The following is a 19668-nucleotide window of genomic DNA, read 5'->3' as shown; positions in this document are numbered from 1 at the left end:
GCGCCGGGACTGGGGGTTGGGGGCCTGAAGCGGGTGGCCTGCCTGGCCCCAAGGTCTGAGCTGTCAGTGCGCCTGCGCGGCCGGCCAGTAGGCTGGCAGTACTAAGCTGACTCGCCGCCGCCGCCGCCACTGAGCTGCGAGTGCGCCTGCGCGCGGGTCGGGCGCCGGGGTTCTTGACTGCGCCGCGCGGGGCGCTGGGTGTAGCCATGCAGAGTGCCGACTCGCAGAAGCCCCCCAAGCGGTCCCGGCGCGATGGTAGCCCGAGAACCCCGCCAAACACCCCTCCCGCAGACACAGAGAGGTCACCGAGCCCCGACCTTCACCCCGACCACCGGACCTGGGGCCCGGAGCAGGTGTGCTCCTTCCTAAGAGACTGTGGCTTCAGCGATTCTGGACTGCTGGAACGCTGCCGAGGTAGCAGGGCTGTAGGGGTGAGGGGCCGGGGGCCGGCGACCCGAGGTCGCGACAGCCGGGCCTGAGAGAGGGCTCCCTGAGGCCGTGAGCGTGGGGGCCTCAAAGAGGAGCCAGAGCGGCCGAGGGAGACCGGACGCGGGAGGCACCCGAAGGGGTGGACCTGAGGCGGGGGCGCCCAGGAGGGATGACCTGAGGCGGAGAACGGAAACCTGAGGCTGCGAGCCCTCGGAGAAGGTTGCCTGAGGCGGGGGAGAGAAACTTGACGCGGGAGGCACCCGCAGGGGTGGACCTGAGGGGCGGCGCCCAGGAGTGATACCCTGAGATGGAGGAAGGAGAAATGGGGCGTCTGGCGTTGCGGACCCGTAGGAAGGGAGCGGACTTTGGGGGTTGTGAACCTGGGGCGGGGAGGGGGCAGCTGGTCTAACTCTGGTGGGCTTCTTCAGGAACTTGGCACCACAGCGCCGGACAGGCGGGACTCAGGTTCCTTTTTTAGTTAGAAGACCCTTGGTGGGAGGGTTGCTGTCATTCAAGCTCACCAGGCTCGGGAGACCCCCCCTCTGCTGATGCAGCTCCCTGAACACTTGCCACGTGAGAGTACATTTGGGTGCTTTAAAGTTTGTTTCCTCCGCTCCCCTCCCAACTCGGGGTTTGTCTAACCGGGAAAGAACTTTTCTGTTCATCTCTGAATCCGCATCGCCTTACCGTAGCGTCCGGGTAGGACTCAATACATGCGTGATGACTGTACTTGCGGAGCTTAGTAAAGATCATGTTTTGTTCTCCAGAAGTTTCCCTCGCTAAATCTGAACCCTGGGGTGGTTCGGTTGACCACTGAACTCCCAGGTGCCCACAACTTGGCCTGTAGGTTGTGAGTTTTAAGCGACTTTACTGGCTTAAGTTCAAGCATCCATCCACTTGAAATCTACCCAACTTCCCGTAAGGGCGATGAAGTTTGGACCTCTGCTTTACCCTCTGAAGTGTTCAATAGAAAAGTGGTGTGATTTGCAAATGCAGTAAACTTTTGCAGTTGCGGGGTAGAGCCCTGTTTGCTTAGGCTGGGTGGGAGGAACTAAAGAAGTGTTCAAGACCTAAAGGTAGCTTGATGGGTGAAGGAAATTGCACTTCTCTTTTTCCCTAGCACCACCGCCCCCCCTCACACCACCCCCCCACACACACCCCGCCTTGGTTTTCCTCCCCTTCTGGGGTGGAATTTTTCTTTTGAGTAGCAGTAGGTGGGGATGAAGTAGTTTTATGTCTTCAAAATGTGATTGGCTATATTGTTGGCTGCCTATTTCAGTGGTGTCCTGTAGATTAATTCATCAGTCTTCAGAATGATCTGTTCTCTTGAACCACAGTCTAATACTAGAAGACATTACATGTTTTAAATTGGTAAAAACTGACCAAGTGTTCACAGTTGCTAATTTCTTACTGCTCCCTGATCAGCTTCTCCTAAGAACTGGCTGACCACAGCCAATGTCCTGTCAGACTGGGGTCACTTCCCCTCCAAAGATTCTGCTTATCTCTGCTTGCTCCTACTTTATCCTATTAAAAAACAAACAAACAAACCAAAAAAAGCTTTTTGACTTTGAGTCACTTGCAGATTTCTGAGGTCAGAACATTCTCCCTATTGAAATAATTTTCTCCCTAATTAGAGTCTGTCCCTATCTAAGTCCAGATTTTTTTAATTGAACTATAGCTAATTTACACTGTTGTATTAGTTTCTGGTATACAGAAAAGTGATATATGTGTGTGTGTGTGTGTGTGTGTGTGTATGTATATATATGTAGTCTTTTTCAGATTCTTTTCTGTTATAGATTATTACAAGATGTTGAATGTAGTTCCCTGTGCTATACAGTAGGACCTTGTTTTTTATCTGTTTTATACACAGCAGCTTGCAAGTCCAAATTTGTTTTTATTTGACAAAACTAAGCACAGGTGCTGGGTCCCTTTCCTCATTTTGGAATATAATTTCACAGGAATTTAGAGACTGTAATGTATATTTTTTAGTAGATGACGTGTTTGAGGTTCAAAGGCCACACAACTAGAAAAAAGCAGAGCTGGATTTTAGAGTTAGGTCTTTGGACTCCAGAATTCATGCCACTTCTACCTTAACAAGTGTTCTCATCAAAATACATTGGATTTCCCTCAACAATAAGGGAATAAACAAACCAGTGAGAAAAGAAAAAAAATGGAGAACATAACCAAAGTTATAAAGTCAACTAAGAACAAGGAAAAAAACACCCCAGTAGGAAAATGAGCAAAACACAAGAACAATTGACAAGCAGCCAATAAAAACAGAAAAAAACATTCAGTCTTAACAGTAATTTTAAAAACACTGATTTTAAAATTTAGATAGAAAAATATTTAAAGATTGGTAATCCAATAAAGTTGATGGAAGTATCAATTTGCTTAACCCTGGACAGTTTGGGAATACCTTTTTACTTACAGAAAATTTCACTTGTAGGAGTTTACAGAAACATTTGTACACTGTCCAAAGAAATATATTCAAGATTATTCTTCTAACCACTAGTTATAAATAGCAAAAAAGTAGAAATGATCTAAATATCCATTGATAATAATAGTAAGTAATATTGATGATTAACAATTTGTGGAGCATTTACTTTGTGTGAAGTAGTATTCTCTGCACTTCATGTTTCATCTTATAAAATCTTTACAATAACTCTGTGACATAGGTTCAGTTATATCATTTTAGTGGTGAGGAGCATAAGGTTCAGGAGAAATTGGTTAAATGTGTTATGGTACATCTGTATTGTGGAATAAAAGACAACCATTAAAAATGATGAAACTACATCATTAATAATTGTTAATAATTGACAAGAAAGATCTTTATGACCTATTAGTTGGGAAAAATAGATTATAAACAACATAATTTCATTTGTGTAAAATTACATAATTGCATAGGTAAATGTCTTGAATTTTGTTATCTAAAATATTAATGATTATTAGGAGAATATGAGTAAGTTGATATTTTATACTTTATATTGTTTGGATTTTTTATATTGAATATTTTTTATGCTTGAAAAACACCCCCCAAAATGCCATTTTCATTTAAATGTTTTTTTCTTTCTGGAAAATTGCATCCTCATTTTCTCTTGTTACCTTTAGAAAGACTTTTGTTTGTTTGAAAATAGTCCAGTGTTCTGGAATCTGAGGTCAGGAAGGTCTGGAATTAACTATATAGAAAGATAAAGAAAAATAAACCATGTGGGACTTCCCTGGTGGCACAGTGGTTAAGAATCCACCTGCCAATGCAGGGGACGTGGATTTGAGCCCTGGTCCGGGAAGACCCACATCCCTGGAGCAACTAAGCCCGTGAACCACAGCTACGGAGCCTGCGCTCTAGAGCCTGCGAGCCACAACTACTGAGCCCGTGTGCCTACAGCCCGTGCCCTGCAACAAGGGAAGACACCGCAATGAGAAGCCCACACACCACTACGAAGAGTAGCCCCCGCTCGACACAACTAGAGAAAGCCCACGTGCAGCAACGAAGATCCAACGCAGCCAAAATAAATAAATAAATACATATATATATTTTTTTCATATATATTTTTTTAATGTATATAAGCCTTACTAAACAGATTGTGTGCTTTCTTTGGAGGTTTCAGAACTAAGTCAACTTGTGCAGCATCCCTCAGGCTATGGTTTTGACCTGACTATTCTAACAATAGACTGACATTTCTTTCCCCGCCCCACCCCAAACCTCACCTGTTTCAGGAGGAAGCTGCCGGTTTTGCAGCTGGACTTCCTTACAAATAATTTACTCAATTTAAAAAATTTTACCTGGTTTATCAAAAAAAATCCTCTTGGTATAGTTATCAAATTAAAATTAAGACTTTCCGGGCTTCCCTGGGGCGCAGTAGTTAAGAATCCTCCTGCCAATGCAGGGGACACAGCTTTGAGCCCTGGTCCGGGAAGATACCACATGCCGCGGAGCCGCTAAGCCCATATGCCACAACTACTGAGCCTGTGCTCTAGAGCCTGCAAGCCACAACTACTGAGCCCGCGTGCCACAACTACTGAAGCCCGCGTGCCACAACTACTGAAGCCCGTGCACCTAGAGCCCGTGCTCCGCAACAAGAGAAGCCACCCCAACGAGAAGCCCTTGCACCACAACGAAGAGTAGCCAGCACTCACCACAACTAGAGGAAGCCCGTGCACAGCAACGAAGACCCAATGCAGCCAAAAATAAATAAATTTATTTAAAAAAAGAAATTAAAAATAAATAAAATTAAGACTTTCCAAGTAGCAGTCAAAAATGTGGTACTTGGCACAGTTCGTTGCCAGTACTGGGTGCTCAAAAAAATGTTGATCTAAGTAAATTCTGGTGGATCCAAATTGAAAGAAATCAAAAGCATGTGCTGTGAATATTGAAATCATTCATTTTTTCCCCTCCCTTTTCTTCCATAGAGAAGAAAATCACAGGTTCAATACTGCCCTTTCTTGATGAGTCTCTTCTTGAAGACCTTGGAATAAGGTAAGAATGATAAAATTCACATTGTAGCCAAGCATACTTAAGACATTTTTATTCACACTGAAGAGACAAAGTCCAAGATTGCTGATATTAAGTGTCCTCATTTTAAATCTGCACAGGTTTTAAAACAGAATACCACACCTGCTGTCTAAGAGTTGTTTTTGTTTGTTTTTGCTGTGCAAATCCTATGTTAAATATTACTAATGATTCCTGTTTTTAAAAATTTTGCTAATAAGCCTTCATGAAGTTTGTAGTGACCAACTTTTTACTCTCAAGTTCAGAATAATTGAATTATAAACTCCAGAAAATGTAGAAGAATTGATAGGAAAAAAATGTTGGCAAGAAAAATCAAGGCTACAACCCTATCTTGAGTATATTTCTAGGTCTTTCTAGAGCTACTTAAGGCTGGAATGCTTCCCTGGTATTAGATTTAAAGACACTATCCAAAGAAGTTTGGCACTTTTCAGATGTATGATTTGGGACAATTTATTTAACCCTTCATTTTCTGCACCTGTGAAATGGATAATAATAATGAGACAATGTATGTTAGCACATGTTAAGCCCTTCATAAATTATATATGTAGGTTGAGATCCCTATATATGACTGGAGATTCTAGGGTCTAGATTTGTGTAAGTCCACTTTAAATATCTCAGTTGAAGATCCAATCAATATTTAAACCTTCCTTAAAGTAGAGACTTTGTTTCTATTAGGGAATTGGCAACAGTGGTAAAATGTGGTCTTTTCTTCTGGAATTCCACTTAGCTAAGTGTTGTTTGTGGAAACAGTAACCAAAGAATCAGAACAAAAGATTATACTGAATTACTTCATGCACTGTTGTTTAGTAATTGATAATGCAAGTAGATTGAGGGAAAGATTACTTTAGAACATTTTACTGACTTTTAATACGCCTCCTTTGGGTCAGAATCCTTGGGAACCTAATCTTGCCTCTTTCATAATTATGTATCAGCCCCTCTGTCCCCCGAAAGTCCCGCTTACTACCTATTTCTTATGTATAATAGTAGCTTATTGTTTGAACTGAATGGAATTTTTTCTAATAGAGTTTTGCTTTTAAAGGGAACCATATACTTTGTGGACCCAAATGCTGTTGATTTATTCAACAAATATTTATGGAGGGCTCATTATGCGTTAGGCATTCTTCCAGGAACTTGGGACACATGAGTTAACAAAACAGTAAAAATTCCAAAAGGAACACTGTATGTCGTGTCTTTTTGTGCCCACCTCTTAACTCTGAGGTGGATTCTGCAGTATCCCTTAGAGCTGTGTTTTCCTATGCAGCAGCCACTACCTATGTGTTAAAATTAATTAAAATTAAGTGAAGTGAACACTTTAATTTCTCAGTTATACTATCCATAATTCGTGTGCTCAGTAGCCACTTATGGCTGGTGGCTACCGTGCTGAACAGGGCAGATATAGAATATTTCCATCATGACAAAGTTCTCTTGGACAGAGCTGCCTTTGAGGATTTCAGTGGGATCCGTTGAAGTTGTTCACAGTGGTCCAATGCAACCAACTTATTAATGTACCCTTGCATTATTTTCCCCTCGTTTCCTGTTTCACCTTTTCTAGCCCTCCACTCCATATCCCAGGATTCACATCCAAAATAAATTAACTGTATGCATGCTCTTGTCCTACACTCTGCTTTCTAGGGGGAATCCAGTTTAGACAAGTACTCCTGTATTTCCTCAGTTTTATGATTAACTGATGATGGTAAAAGATTTTTCTAAAAAAATAAGAAATGTTGTCACATTAAATGTACACATCAGTTGTAAGAAGCAGTAGATTTCAGAAACGATGAAATATGGAAATAAAATCTTATTGTAGTCCAACTATTCTGGCCCAAATCTTTGTTTAAATTATTTATTTTGCCATAGCCTTTGCCAAAACAAAAACACCTCCAGGTTTAGGGTGGCTTTTTAAATATACTTTAATCAGTGATTTTTTTTAAAAAAATTAAATATTTTTATTGAGGTATAATTGACATATAATATTATATTAGTTTCAGGTGTACAATGTAATGATTCAATGTTCGTATATATTGCGAAGTGATTACCACAATAAGTCTAGTACCCTCTGTCACCATACAAAATTACAAAGAAATTTTTTTCTTGTGATGAGGATTTTTAAGATTTACTCTCTTCGGAATTCCCTGGCAGTCCAGTGGTTAGGAGTCTGTGCTTTCACTGCCAAGGGTGAGGGTTTGATCCCTGATCAGGAAACTAAGATCCTGCAAGCTGTGCAAAAAAACAAAACAAAACAAAAAACAACAAAAAAAAGATTTACTCTCTTGGGTCAACAAAAAATTAATCAATATTCGATCTAAAGGAGAAATAGAGAGTTTTATTCAAGCCAACCTGAGGATTATAACCCAAGAGACAGTCTTTTAGAAAACTCTGAGGACTCTCCTGCCTGTTAGAAGTCAAAGGAACAGTCATATACATTTTCGAGAAAACAGATTGTACATCAAAGTGACACACTGACATTTTATGTAAAGTTCACCAAAGATACATAGTCCAGATCTGCACATAGGCGCAGTATGTCACCATGATCCCTTACAGGATTAGGAAAGGAAAAATTGATCTTCTAAGGAGTTACATTGTTGGCATCAGAAGAAGGAAAAAAGCATTGTTTTTTACAGTTGAGCAGGCATTCCCAACTTTGAGGAGGTCTGGTTAATGTATAATGCACATTGCACATTAGGGAGGGCCCAGTACAAGCAGGGAACATGTTATGCTTAAATTTTCTTGCCCTGCTTAAAACATAAATTGTATACCATCACTTGGCAACTTTAAACATGCACTACAACATTATTGACTGCAGTCATCATGGAGTACATTACATTCCCATGATTTATTTATTTTATAACTGGAAGTTTGTACCTCTTGAAGCCCCTTCACCCATTTTGCCCACCCCCCCGCCATGTGATTTCTTTATGAATACAGTAGTTTCTTTTTGAGTTCTAATTAAGTGATGAATACTGAGTATCAGTTGAGGAAAAGACTGGGCTGTGAGGCTGGTTTAGGTTTGGTATTATTTTATGCTGTGATTCCTGGTTATGCTCCACTGTGCAACTATACTTAACCTGTGTCAGTTACAGCTCTGCCTTAAAGTACTTCTTGGAGCCTGGCCTTTCCCTATGCTTGTTATTTCAAACTGATGAGGGTAGGGGAATAGTAAAACACAAGGTATGCTGCTTTAATGGTTTATCAGCTGTAATGATGCTTCTGTACATTCCAAAAAAATCATTCTTAGATTCTGTAGTTACTGTGGGTCTCGGGGGACAACATAGAGGTCAATTGTAGTACTTCTGGCTCCAAGTCTATCTAGGACTTTTAGCAAAAGATTCACATTTCAGTCTAATTAGCTAAAGGATTGATAAAGGCTAACCCCTTGCCTCCTGCTTCAGCCAGGTACCAGGCTAACATGCCTAGACCAATTAGTAAGTGTAAATGGAGCAAGAAAGTGAATTATAGGATTTTGAGTTGTTTAATTCCTATTAAATTCTTTCTCAAGACTGGAGCATTATGAGTAATGACTAATAGAGGACAATAGGTATAAATGAAGCTAAAACCATATATACTTGATTCATGCATAATTCATACCTGATGCTCATGAGTCAAACTTGGAACCTTGCAGCTCATCACTATAAAGAGTTTTAAAAATCCATTCATGGACTGATCACGTGACTGACAGCCACCCCTGCCAAGAAGTCTTATATTGTCCTGTGTTTCCTTTCATTGTATTCTAGACATTTGCATTTGATGTGACTATTTCTTAGTTGATGTAAGCAATAATTATTTCACTTTGAAAGTTATTTTGATATGACAAAGGCTCAGTTTGTCAAACAAATGTAGTCTTCCTATATGTAACATCTTTGCCCAGTTTAGTTAGATAACTTTGTTCACATACTCACCGCTTGGTTATACTAATAAACTCCTAGATTCTTGTACATAAAACACTGCTGATGGGATAAATATTGAATTTAACATCAATAATAATTTCTATAACATCTGTAATCATAGTTAAAATTCTCCTATAGTTCTTGAGGGCAGGAACTGAGTCTTTTGTATCCTCAGTGCCGGACACACTGTTTAATCCCTCTCCAGCCCTGTGAGGGAGATAGTATTATCTCTGTGCTATAGATGAGAACGTCAGTGTACCAAAAAAGGTTAAGTAACTTTTCCAAGATCATATAGATTCCACGTGCAGATGTGAGTCAGTTCTGCCTGATTCCAAAAACCTTTTTCATTATCACTGTGCTCTACTTCAAAGGGACTTACCTATCTTGAGATTTCGCTTACGTGAGCCATGCAAATTTAGGATCATGAGGGTAGATGTTGGCCTCAATTAGGTTAAAATAAGTTTGAAGTGTAAATTGAGCATTCAGTGATATAGGTATGAGAGGTGTTGAAGTCTGAATTTACCAAGAGAGAAGAGGATTGAGGGCAGAAGAGTCTCATGTCTTAGAAGCAAAGGAAGGGAGAGGGTTTCTAATAGGACTATGTTTGAATTATTAACTGTTCCTTTTAATCTGACTTCTATTCTAACAACCTACAGTTGATTATATACTATTATATACTCCAGGGATTATTATTTAGCAAATAATGATAGATTTGCTTATCCTAATTTTAGTTCCTATGGGAAGAGAATAAAGCTGCTTAATAATATCCAACAACTGGATCAAACTCATGTTTATACAATGAAGGTAAGAGGAATCTGAGTTTATTATTTTTTTAATATAAAGTGATATAACTCAATTATGTAGAATTCATTTTTAAAAGAATGGAAAGAAATCTCTTTTCAGTAACGGGATTGTGAGTAATGGGTTTTTACTTTCCTAAACTTTCTGCATTTTCTAAAATAACCACGAGAAAAACTAAAATATTTTAAGCACACAGAAAAGCATAGATAGCCCAGCTTGTCAAATCTTAACATTTTGCCTAATTTGCTTCCGATCTATTATTTTTAGAACAAAATATTAGAAACAGTAGAAGGCCTCGTTTGTACCCCTCTTGAATTCTGTTTCCATCCTTTTTTCCCCAAGTGTTTAATCATTTTCTTGAATGTTGTTGTAGATTTTTACTACATATGTACGTATAGCCATAAACAGGGTATAGTATTGTTTTACATATTTTTTAAACATTTATAAATGGAATTTCATTTTATTAGAAGTAACCTTCTAAGCTTTCATATAATGTTATATTTTTGAGAACTATCCATATCAACACATATAGCCCTAGTTACCCCTTAGTCATAGAATAACTTTTAAATTAAAATTACTGATCAGTTTTGGTGAAATTTTTTGTCAAACAGTAGACCAAAGAACAGATATATGCCTAAAATTTGATCTATCAATAACTGTTTATTTCTTATCCCCCATCCCCTTCCAGACATTTCAAAAGCACTGTTTTTCACACTCAGTGTCCCAAGAATCATTTTAACAAGCAGTCAACTGCCTCGCTCCCATCTCAGAAATTCTGATTCTGGGAACTTACAGTAGAGACCCAGGAATGTGCATTTTTCACAAGCTCTTCAGGATGGTTCTAATACCGTAATTAAAGAAATGTTTCTTGGTTGGTTGGTGACAGGAAATGTACCACATTGTTTATGCTTTTGACATCTATAGGGTAAGAAAACTTAGTTTCAGACCTGGAAGAGGGGACGGGGTCTCATTCCCCTTTTACACAGTCATCTTTTGCACTTTTCATCAGAGGTGTTTTATGTATTGAGTTATCTCAGATCCTGTGAGCACATGAATTTCAATTTTACTGTTACAAGTTAGTCTGCTTATTTTTCTTTTCTTAATGTTTTTTTTTTTTTTTTTTTTTTTTTTTTTTGCGGTACGTGGGCCTCTCACTGCTGTGGCCTCTCCCGTTGAGGAGCACAGGCTCCAGACGCACAGGCTCAGCGGCCATGGCTCATGGGCCCAGCCGCTCCGCGGCACATGGGATCTTCCCAGACCGGGACACGAACCCGCGTCCCCTGCATCGGCAGGCAGACTCTCAACCACTGCGCCACCAGGGAAGCCCAGTCTGCTTATTTTTCATTGAAAATCATGTTTGAAGATATTTAATAAGTGTGTTTGGTTCAATTCTACAAGAATCTTCTTTTACAGACAAAGTAGTTGTTCTTAGAGCAAATCTGTTATTTGAGGAATGATCAAATCGCAGCCCTTTTTGAAAATGTTACCTAATATTAAAATACTTCATTTTTATGAAGAAGTAAATAGAAGAATCACTTACCAAAGATGATATCTAAATATTTTGTTCTGCAATTGGGAGACAGTTGCTGTCCTGCATTCTTTTTTGTCCTTTCTCAATAGCAGCAGCATGGGTGTTCTCATCAGGCAGGGCAGAGATAAGATGAGTTTTCTTCATTAGTTGAGATCATCTCAGATAATCTCTGAGGTCACATTTTCACAGTTTGCAACAAAAAATCTTTTTGAAGTAATTTTCAAGGCAGTCAGTAGTTTCATTTGCCCCCTTTTATTTATTTTGTCTATTTTTCATTAAAAACAAAATTGTTTAACCTCATATGTAAACTATAGTCACTGAAAATAGATCTTAAAGCTACTAAGTACTTGAGTCGGTGAGTCACTGTCTAGTAATGAAATTGATACCTTTTTTGACCTTAGCTTCATCAGCAGTACAGTTGAACAAAGAATTAATTCCTACCCTAATTTGGCATCTACCTTTTTTTTTTAACATCTTTATTGGAGTATAATTGCTTTACAATGGTGTGTTAGTTACCTTTTTTTTTTTTTTTTTTTTTGCGGTACGCGGGCCTCTCACTGTTGTGGCCTCTCCCGTTGCGGAGCACAGGCTCCGGACGCACAGGCTCAGCGGCCATGGCTCACGGGCCCAGCCGCTCCGCGGCATGTGGGATCTTCCCGGACCGGGGCACGAACCCGTGTCCCCTGCATCGGCAGGCGGACTCTCAACCACTGCGCCACCAGGGAAGCCCTAGTTACCTTTTTTAACCCTTTTTTTTTTTAAATAAAAACAGCTTTAGTGAGATATAATTCACATACCTTGCAATTCATTCATTTTATTTTATTTTATTTTATTTTTTATTGAAGTGTAGTTGATTTACAATGTTGTGCCAATCTCTGCTGTACAGCAAAGTGACTCAGTTACACACAGATATATTCTTTTATTCACTCATTTTAAATATACAAGTCAGTGTTTTTTAGAAAGTTCACAAGGTTGTTCAGTCATCACCACAATCTAATTTAAATTGTAACAGTTCTTTATATATTCAGGATACAATTCCCTTATTAAATATATAATATGCAAATATTTTCTCCCATCCTCTGGATTATCTTTTTACTGTCTATTTATTTATTTATTTAGACCACATCATGAGGCTTGCAGGCTCTTAGTTCCCTGACCAGGGATTGAACCTGGGCTCCCAGCAGTGGAAGCACAGAGTCCTAACCACTGGACCACCAGGGAATTCCCTATATTTTTAGTTTAGTTTAGTTTTGTTTTTTTAATCAGTATTGCTTCTTTGTAAATGTATTTATTTATTTATTTTTGGCTGCATTGGGTCTTCGTTGCTGTGTGCAGGCTTTCTCTAGTTTCGGTGAGCAGGGGCCTCTCCTCATTGTAGTGCATGGGCTTTTCATTGCAGAGCACAGGCTCTAGAGCACAGGCTCAGTAGTTGTGGCGCACGGGCTTAGTTGCTCCACAGAATGTGGGATCCTCCCAGACCAGGGATCAAACCCGTGTCCCCTGCATTGGCAGGCGGATTCTCAACCACCATCCCACCAGGGAAGTCCCCTCTTTTTAGTTTCTTGATGGTGTTCTTTGGAGCACAAAAATTTTTAATTTTGATGTAGTCCAGTGTATCTATTTTTGCTTTTGTGTCTTATGCATTTGGTGTCATATCTAAGAAACCATTGCCTAACCAAGACTATAACCTCTTATTCTTGGCTTAGTTTTCTTCATGCTAAATTTAGTTCAATTGGCCTCTGAAACCAGGAATTGCATAATAGTGAGGATGAAGTGCAGTGTTTGACATAGTAGGCACTAATTTGTCAAATGTATTGGTGATTTTTTTTTTTTTTTTGGCCATGCTGTGTGGCTTTGGGGATCCTAGTTCCCTGATCAGGGATCTAACCCGTGCCCTCCCCACAGTGGAAGCGCAGAGTCCTAACCACTGGACGACCAGGAAAGTCCCTGGTCTTTTTAAAACAGAATTTTAAAACAGTGAAATGTCTACCTAATATGTGTAAAATTATAGAATCACCACCTCTGAATCTTTTTCTGAGGGTTCCTGTTCCCCTTTCTTCAGGGTAGAACTGACCACTCCTTCTTCTGTTTCTTTTTCCCCATTCTCTTTCCCCACTACTCTACAAATAGATTCTATTATTTTTCCTGGGGGCAGGAATGGTAATTATTCATCCCTCATCCTCAGTGCTTGGCATATACAGAAGGCAATAGAATTGTTTCATCCTGCTTGGCTAGTAACACAACAGAATATCATATACCTTTAAAAGTGATAAGTAAGTGGACCATGTGACTATAGAAGGAGTAGATTATATTAAATAACACTGGGAGACACCAGCTCTGAGACACCCTGGGCACCTTAGCCAGGCACCCAAGGATCTGGCCCTGCTCACCAGTGGGCTGACACAAGCTTCAGGACAGCCCTGATCCTACAGCCAGCTATGTCAGGAACCAGCCCCACCCCCCCAGTGGTCTGACACCAGCTCTGGGACCCCTGGGTCCTGCAGCCAGAGACCCCAGAATCCAGCTGTGCCCCCGCCATTGGGCCAGCACTAGCCCCAGGACCCAGTTTTACCCACCAGTGGGTGGGCACCAGTCCCAGGAGCTCCTAGACCCCGATCCTGCCCACCAGAGGGCAGACACGGGCCCCAGGACCACTGCAGCCCCACAGCCTGCCCTGTCAGGACCCAGCCAACACATCAGCAGTCCAGCAGCAGTCCTGGGGCCCTACCTCCAAACCCTGCCCACCAGTAGGCCAGCTCCAGCTCTGGGGCACCTTGGGTGCCTCCGTCAGGAGCCCTGGGATCCAGGCCCACCCATCAGCAGACTGTCAGCTTCGGGACCCCCAGGCCCTGCATCCAGAGACCTCGGGACCAGCTCCACCCACCAGTGAGCTGGCAGTAGCCTAGGACCCACCCTGGGCCCTGCGCCTGCCCACCAGCAGGCTGACAACAGCCCTGTGACGCCCCAGCCCCTGGACCCACCCATCAGCAAGCCAACACCAGCTCTGAGGTACTTTGGACTCCTCAGCCAGCCACCCTGGAATTCATCCCCACTCACCAGCAGGCTAGCACCAGCTTTGGGACACCCTGGAACTCACAACCAGCAGTGTTAAGAACTGGCCCCACCTACCAGCAGGCCAACACCAGATTCAGGAACCTCAGCCTCACAACCACTCATCTCAGAACCTGGCTCTGCCCACCAGTGAGCCAGCATTAGCCCCAGGATCCCCTGGGGTTCTGCAGCCAGCCACCTTGTGACCCGGCCCTGCCAACCAGTGGCTAGCAGCCTCCACACAAGGTAGGGCCTGGCAACCAAGCAAATTGGGGTACCAGCCATGCCTATCAGACCACCCACAGTAGTCAGCCCACCACAACAGAAGGACCCATGCAGCTCACACTGGGGGCATCCCTAGAACATATAACCCTAGTGACCAGAGGGGAGTGTGCTGCTGGGACACATAGGACGTCTCCCACAAAAGTCCACTTCTTCAAGGTCAGGAAACATAACCAACATATCAGATACATAGAAATAAAAACAGCAATTTAGGCAAAATGAGACAATAGAGGAATATGTTCCAAACTAAACAAGACAATAGAGGAATATGTTCCAAACTAAATAAAATATGTTTATTTTATCTGAACAAAATAAAACCTCAAAAGAACTATAAGTGAAGTGGAGATAGACACTCTAGCTGATAAAGAGTTCAAGGTAATGATAGTAAATAAGATCAAAGAACTCAGGAGAAGAATGGATTCACAGAGCGAGATGTTAGAAAATTTTAACAAAGAGTTAGAAAATATGGAGAAGAACCAAGCAGGGATGAGGAATACCATAACTGAAATGAAAAATACACTAGAAGGAATCAACAGTAGACTAAGAGAGAATATTAAAAGCAGCAAGGCACAAGCAACAAGTTATGTATGCAGGAACTCCCGTCGACTATTAGCTGACTTATTAGCAGAAACTCTGCAGGCCAGAAGAGAGTGGTAGAATATCAAGAACCAAGAACCTACCTGGCAAGGTTCTCAGTAAGATTTGATAGAGAAATCAAGTTTTATAGATAAGCAAAACCTAAATAAGTTCATCACCACAGCCAGCTTTACAAGAAATGCTAAAGGCACTTCTCTAAGCAAAAAAGAAAAGGCCACAACTAGAAACATGAAAATTATGAAAGTAAAAGGCTCATTAGTAAAGGCAAATATACAGTGAAGGTATTCAATCAACCACCTACAAAACTAGGAGGAAGGTTAAAAGGCAAAAGTAAAATCATCTATATCTGCAGTAAGTAGTTAAGGGATACACAAAACAAAAAGATGTAAAATATGACACTAAAAACAGGACTCATAGCAGGAGGGGAGTAAAAATGTAAGGTTGTTAAAAGGCATTTGAAATTAAGAGATCAGCAACTTAAAATAATCATTTATATATATAGATTGCTATATATAAACCTGGTAAGCACAAACTAAAAACCTATAACAGATACATACACAAAAAAGAGAAAGGAATGCAAACATAACGCTAAAGATAGTTATCAAATCACAAGGGAGGAGAACAAAGGAAGAAGAAAGGAACAAAAAAGAACTACAAAAACAACCCCCAAACAGTTAACAAAATGGCAATAAGTACATACCTATCAATAATTACTTTAAATGTAAATGGGCCAAATGCTCCAATCAAAAGACATGGAGTGGATGAATGGGTACAAAAACAAGACCCTTATATAGACTGCCTACAAGAGACTCACTTCAGACCTAAAGAAACAGATAAAGTGAGAGAATGGAAGAAGATATTCCATGCAAATAGAAATCGAAAGAAAGCCGGGGTGTGCATGTAACAACTAAAAGATCCTGCATGCTGCAACTAAAGATCCTGCGTGCCATGACGAAGATCCCGTGTGCTGCAACTAAGACCCAGTGCAGCCAAATAAATATTAAAAAAGCAAAAGCAAAAGAAAGCCGGGGTAACAAAAACTTAGACAAAATAAACTTTAAAACAAAGACTGTTACAAGAGACAAAGAAGGACACTACATAATGACCAAGGGATCACTCCAAGAAGAAGTTATATAACAACTGTAAATATATATGCACCCAACATAGGAGCACCTAAATACATAAAGGAAATATTGACAGACATAAAGGGAGAAATTGACACAATAATAGTAAGGAACTTTAACACCCCACTTACACCAATGGACAGATCATCCAGACAGAAAATCAATTAGGAAACACAGGCGTTAAATGACATATTATACCAAATGAATGTAACAGATATATAGAGAATATTCCATCCAAAAGCAGCAGAATACACATTTTTTTTTTTTTGGCCATGCCGTGTGTCATGTGGGATCTTATTTCCCTGGCCAGGGATTGAACCCGCACCCCCTGCAGTAGAAGCTCAGAGTCTTAACCACTGGGCCTCCAGGGAGGTCCCAGAATACACATTCTTTTCAAGTGCACATGAAACACTCTCCAGGATAGATCACGTTCTAGGCCACAAAACAAGTCTCAGTAAACTTAAGAAAATTGAAATCATGTCAAGCGTCTTTTCCAACCACAATGCTATGAGACTAGAAATCAACTTACAAGAAAAAAACTGCAAAAAACACAAACCTGTGGAGGCTAGACATGCTACTAAATAACGAATGGATCACTGAAAAAAATCAAGGAAAATATCAAAAAAACTTGGAGACAAGTGAAAATGAAAACACAGCAATCCAAAATCTAAGGGATGCAGCAAAAGCAGTTCTAAGAGGGACCTTTATAGCAATAAAAACCTACCTCAGGAAAAAGAAAAATCTCAAATAAGCCAACCTTACATCTAAAGGAACTAGATAAAGAAGAACAAACAGAACCCAAAATTAGTAGAAGGAAAATGGACAGAAGACCTGAATAGACGTTTTTCCAAAGAAGACATACATAATGGCCAATAGGCAGATGAAAAGATGCTAAACGTCACTAATTATCAGAAAAATGCAAATCAAAACCACAGTGAGATATCATCTCTCACCTGTCATAATGGCTATCATCAAAAAGCCCACAAATAACAAATGTTGGCAAGGGTGTGGAGAAAAGGGAACCCTTGTACACCCTTGGTAGGAATGGAAATTGGTATAGCCACTGTGTAAAACAGTATGGAGATTCCTCAAAAAACTGGAAATAGAACTACCATATGATCTAGCAGTTCCACTCCTAGGCATATATCTGAAGAAAACACAAATGCTAATTTGAAAAGATACATGTATCGCAATATTCATAGCAGCATTATTTACAATTGCCAAGATATGGAAGCAATCTAAGTGTCCATCAAAAGATGAATGGATAAAGAAGATATATATACGCAATGGAATAGTACTCAGCCATAAAGAAAGAGTGAAATTTTGCTATTTGCAACAACATGGATGGACTTGGAGGGTATTACTCCTAGTGAAATAAGTCAGAGAAAGACAAATACTGTATGTTATCACTTATGTGTGGAATCTAAAAAATGAAACAAATGAATATAGCAAAACAGAAAAAAACTCAAGAATAATAGAGAACAAATGAGGGGTTAGCAATTAGGAGAGGGAAGAGGGAGGGGCAAAATAGAAGTAGGGGATTGAGAGGTACAAACTACTATGTATAAAATAAGCTACAAGGATATACTGTATGGCACAGGGAATATAGCCAGTATATTATAAAACTGTAAGTGGAGTATATTCTATAAAAATTTTGAATCACTATGTTGTAACCTGAAACTAATATAATATTTAAGTCAACTATACCTCAAAAAAATACTGCAGGAACAAAAATAACAGATTATATACAATGATCAGAGCTCTACTCAGTACTCTGTAATGACCTATGTGGGAATAGAATCTAAAAAAGAGTGGATATATGTATAACTGATTCACTTTGCTATACAGCAGAAACGAACACAACGTTGTAAATCAACTATACCCCAATAAAAATTAATTTAAAAAAGTGATCAAAACACTTTCATATCACATATACACACTAAGGGTTGCAAAGGGAATATGAAATTGACTAAATAGAATTTCTAGTTTCGCAAAGCCCAATGTTAGGGGAGTGGTTTAAAAATGTTGGTTCCTCAATGAAACAGAGCCATTACAGTGATAATTATTAAGATTTGTAAAAACATGAGAAACTGTTCATGATGCATTTTGACCTGAAAGGAGAGTGTGTGTTATGATACTAAGTTAAAAATAATTTTCATTGAGGTCTTTTAAAAACAGTTATTAACCATTGAAAAATTGACAGTGAAGTCTTTTAGATCTTTAAATGGATTAAAAGTAGATTATAGGACTTTTCTTTCATAACTTTTCAAAATAAAATAGATTCTTGGGACTTTCCTGGTGGCGCATTGGTTAAGAATCTGCCTGCCAATACAGGGAACATGGGTTCAAGCCCTGGTCTGGGAAGATCCCACATGCTGCGGAGCAACTAAGCCTGTGCACCACAACTACTGAGCCTGCGCTCCAGAGCCCACGAGCCACAACTACTGAGCCTGCGTGCCACAACTACTGAAGCCCACGTGCCTAGAGCCCATGCTTCACAGCAAGAGAAGCCACCGCAATGAGAAGCCCATGTACTGCAACGAAGAGTAGCCCACACTTGGCACAACTAGAGAAAGCCCACGTGTAGCAACTAAAACCCAACACAGCCAAAAATAAATAAATTAATTAATTTAAAAGATAGATTCTCATTTGTTTCGTGTACATTGATCTTGTATAAGGGAGAAATAATAGACCAGTATATGATTTTCATATATTTAAAAATTGTGCAACTTTTTCTTCTCTGATAAGGACATTCACAGGGTTGAATTACATCATCCTTCTATTCCTGAGATACTTTGACATCATTCTTGGTGTATTATTAAAGATATACTTGGTACACTGTACCTATAATAGCTTGTTAACATGTATTACTTTGCAATAATGTTTCAACAGTAGTCATTCAGAATGTGTCTGAGTTCCTACTCTGTGCCAGGAACTGTGCTGTTTGATGGGTTCTGAGAATATGGCAGTAAATGAGGCAGACAAGGCCCTTCACCTCCCAGAATTCCATACATTTTTTAGGAACTTCATGGAACCATTTGAAGCAGTTTGAAAATCATGGATTAGATCATTTATCATGTTCCTTTTTTTATTCTGAAACATTCTTTTTAAAAGACAGTTATGGACAATTAAGAAAGATGTTATCTTTATTTAAAGAAACATAGAGGAGCATTAAATCTTCACCCATAGGGCTTCCCTGGTGGCGCAGTGGTTGAGAGTCCATCTGCCGATGCAGGGGACACGGGTTCGTGCCCCGGTCCGGGAAGATCCCACATGTCGCAGAGCGGCTGGGCCCATGAGCCATGGCCGCTGAGCCTGCACGTCTGGAGCCTGTGCTCCGCAACGGGAGAGGCCACAACAGTGAGAGGCCTGCGTACCGCAAAAAAAAAAAAAAAAAGATCTTCACCCGTATTTAAAGCCCCTGCTTAAGCTTAGAGTAATGAATAATTATGAAATGTA

The 19668-nt window shown here is 40.2% G+C and overlaps 1 protein-coding gene across 2 annotated transcripts in view; it reads left to right on the top strand.

Moving 5' to 3' along the window:
* The first annotated feature begins 203 nt into the window (after positions 1–203).
* Positions 204–19668, top strand: part of SAMHD1 (SAM and HD domain containing deoxynucleoside triphosphate triphosphohydrolase 1) — a 61802-nt gene continuing 42337 nt past the window's right edge. Inside the window, exons 1-3 of one of the 2 annotated variants that reach the window (XM_065891787.1) lie at positions 204–414; positions 4840–4906; positions 9555–9627. In XM_065891787.1, coding sequence (XP_065747859.1) covers positions 207–414; positions 4840–4906; positions 9555–9627 — 348 coding nt within the window. In that variant the 5' untranslated portion in view covers positions 204–206. The remainder of the gene's footprint in view (positions 415–4839; positions 4907–9554; positions 9628–19668) is intronic. The other variant, XM_065891786.1, reaches the window with a different exon arrangement.

Source organism: Phocoena phocoena, chromosome 15 (assembly GCF_963924675.1).
Source record: "Phocoena phocoena chromosome 15, mPhoPho1.1, whole genome shotgun sequence".
In the NCBI taxonomy this organism is placed as follows: Eukaryota; Metazoa; Chordata; class Mammalia; order Artiodactyla; family Phocoenidae; genus Phocoena; species Phocoena phocoena.
Note: the sequence above shows the minus strand (reverse complement) of the source record. Positions and strands in the feature narration are given on the sequence as shown.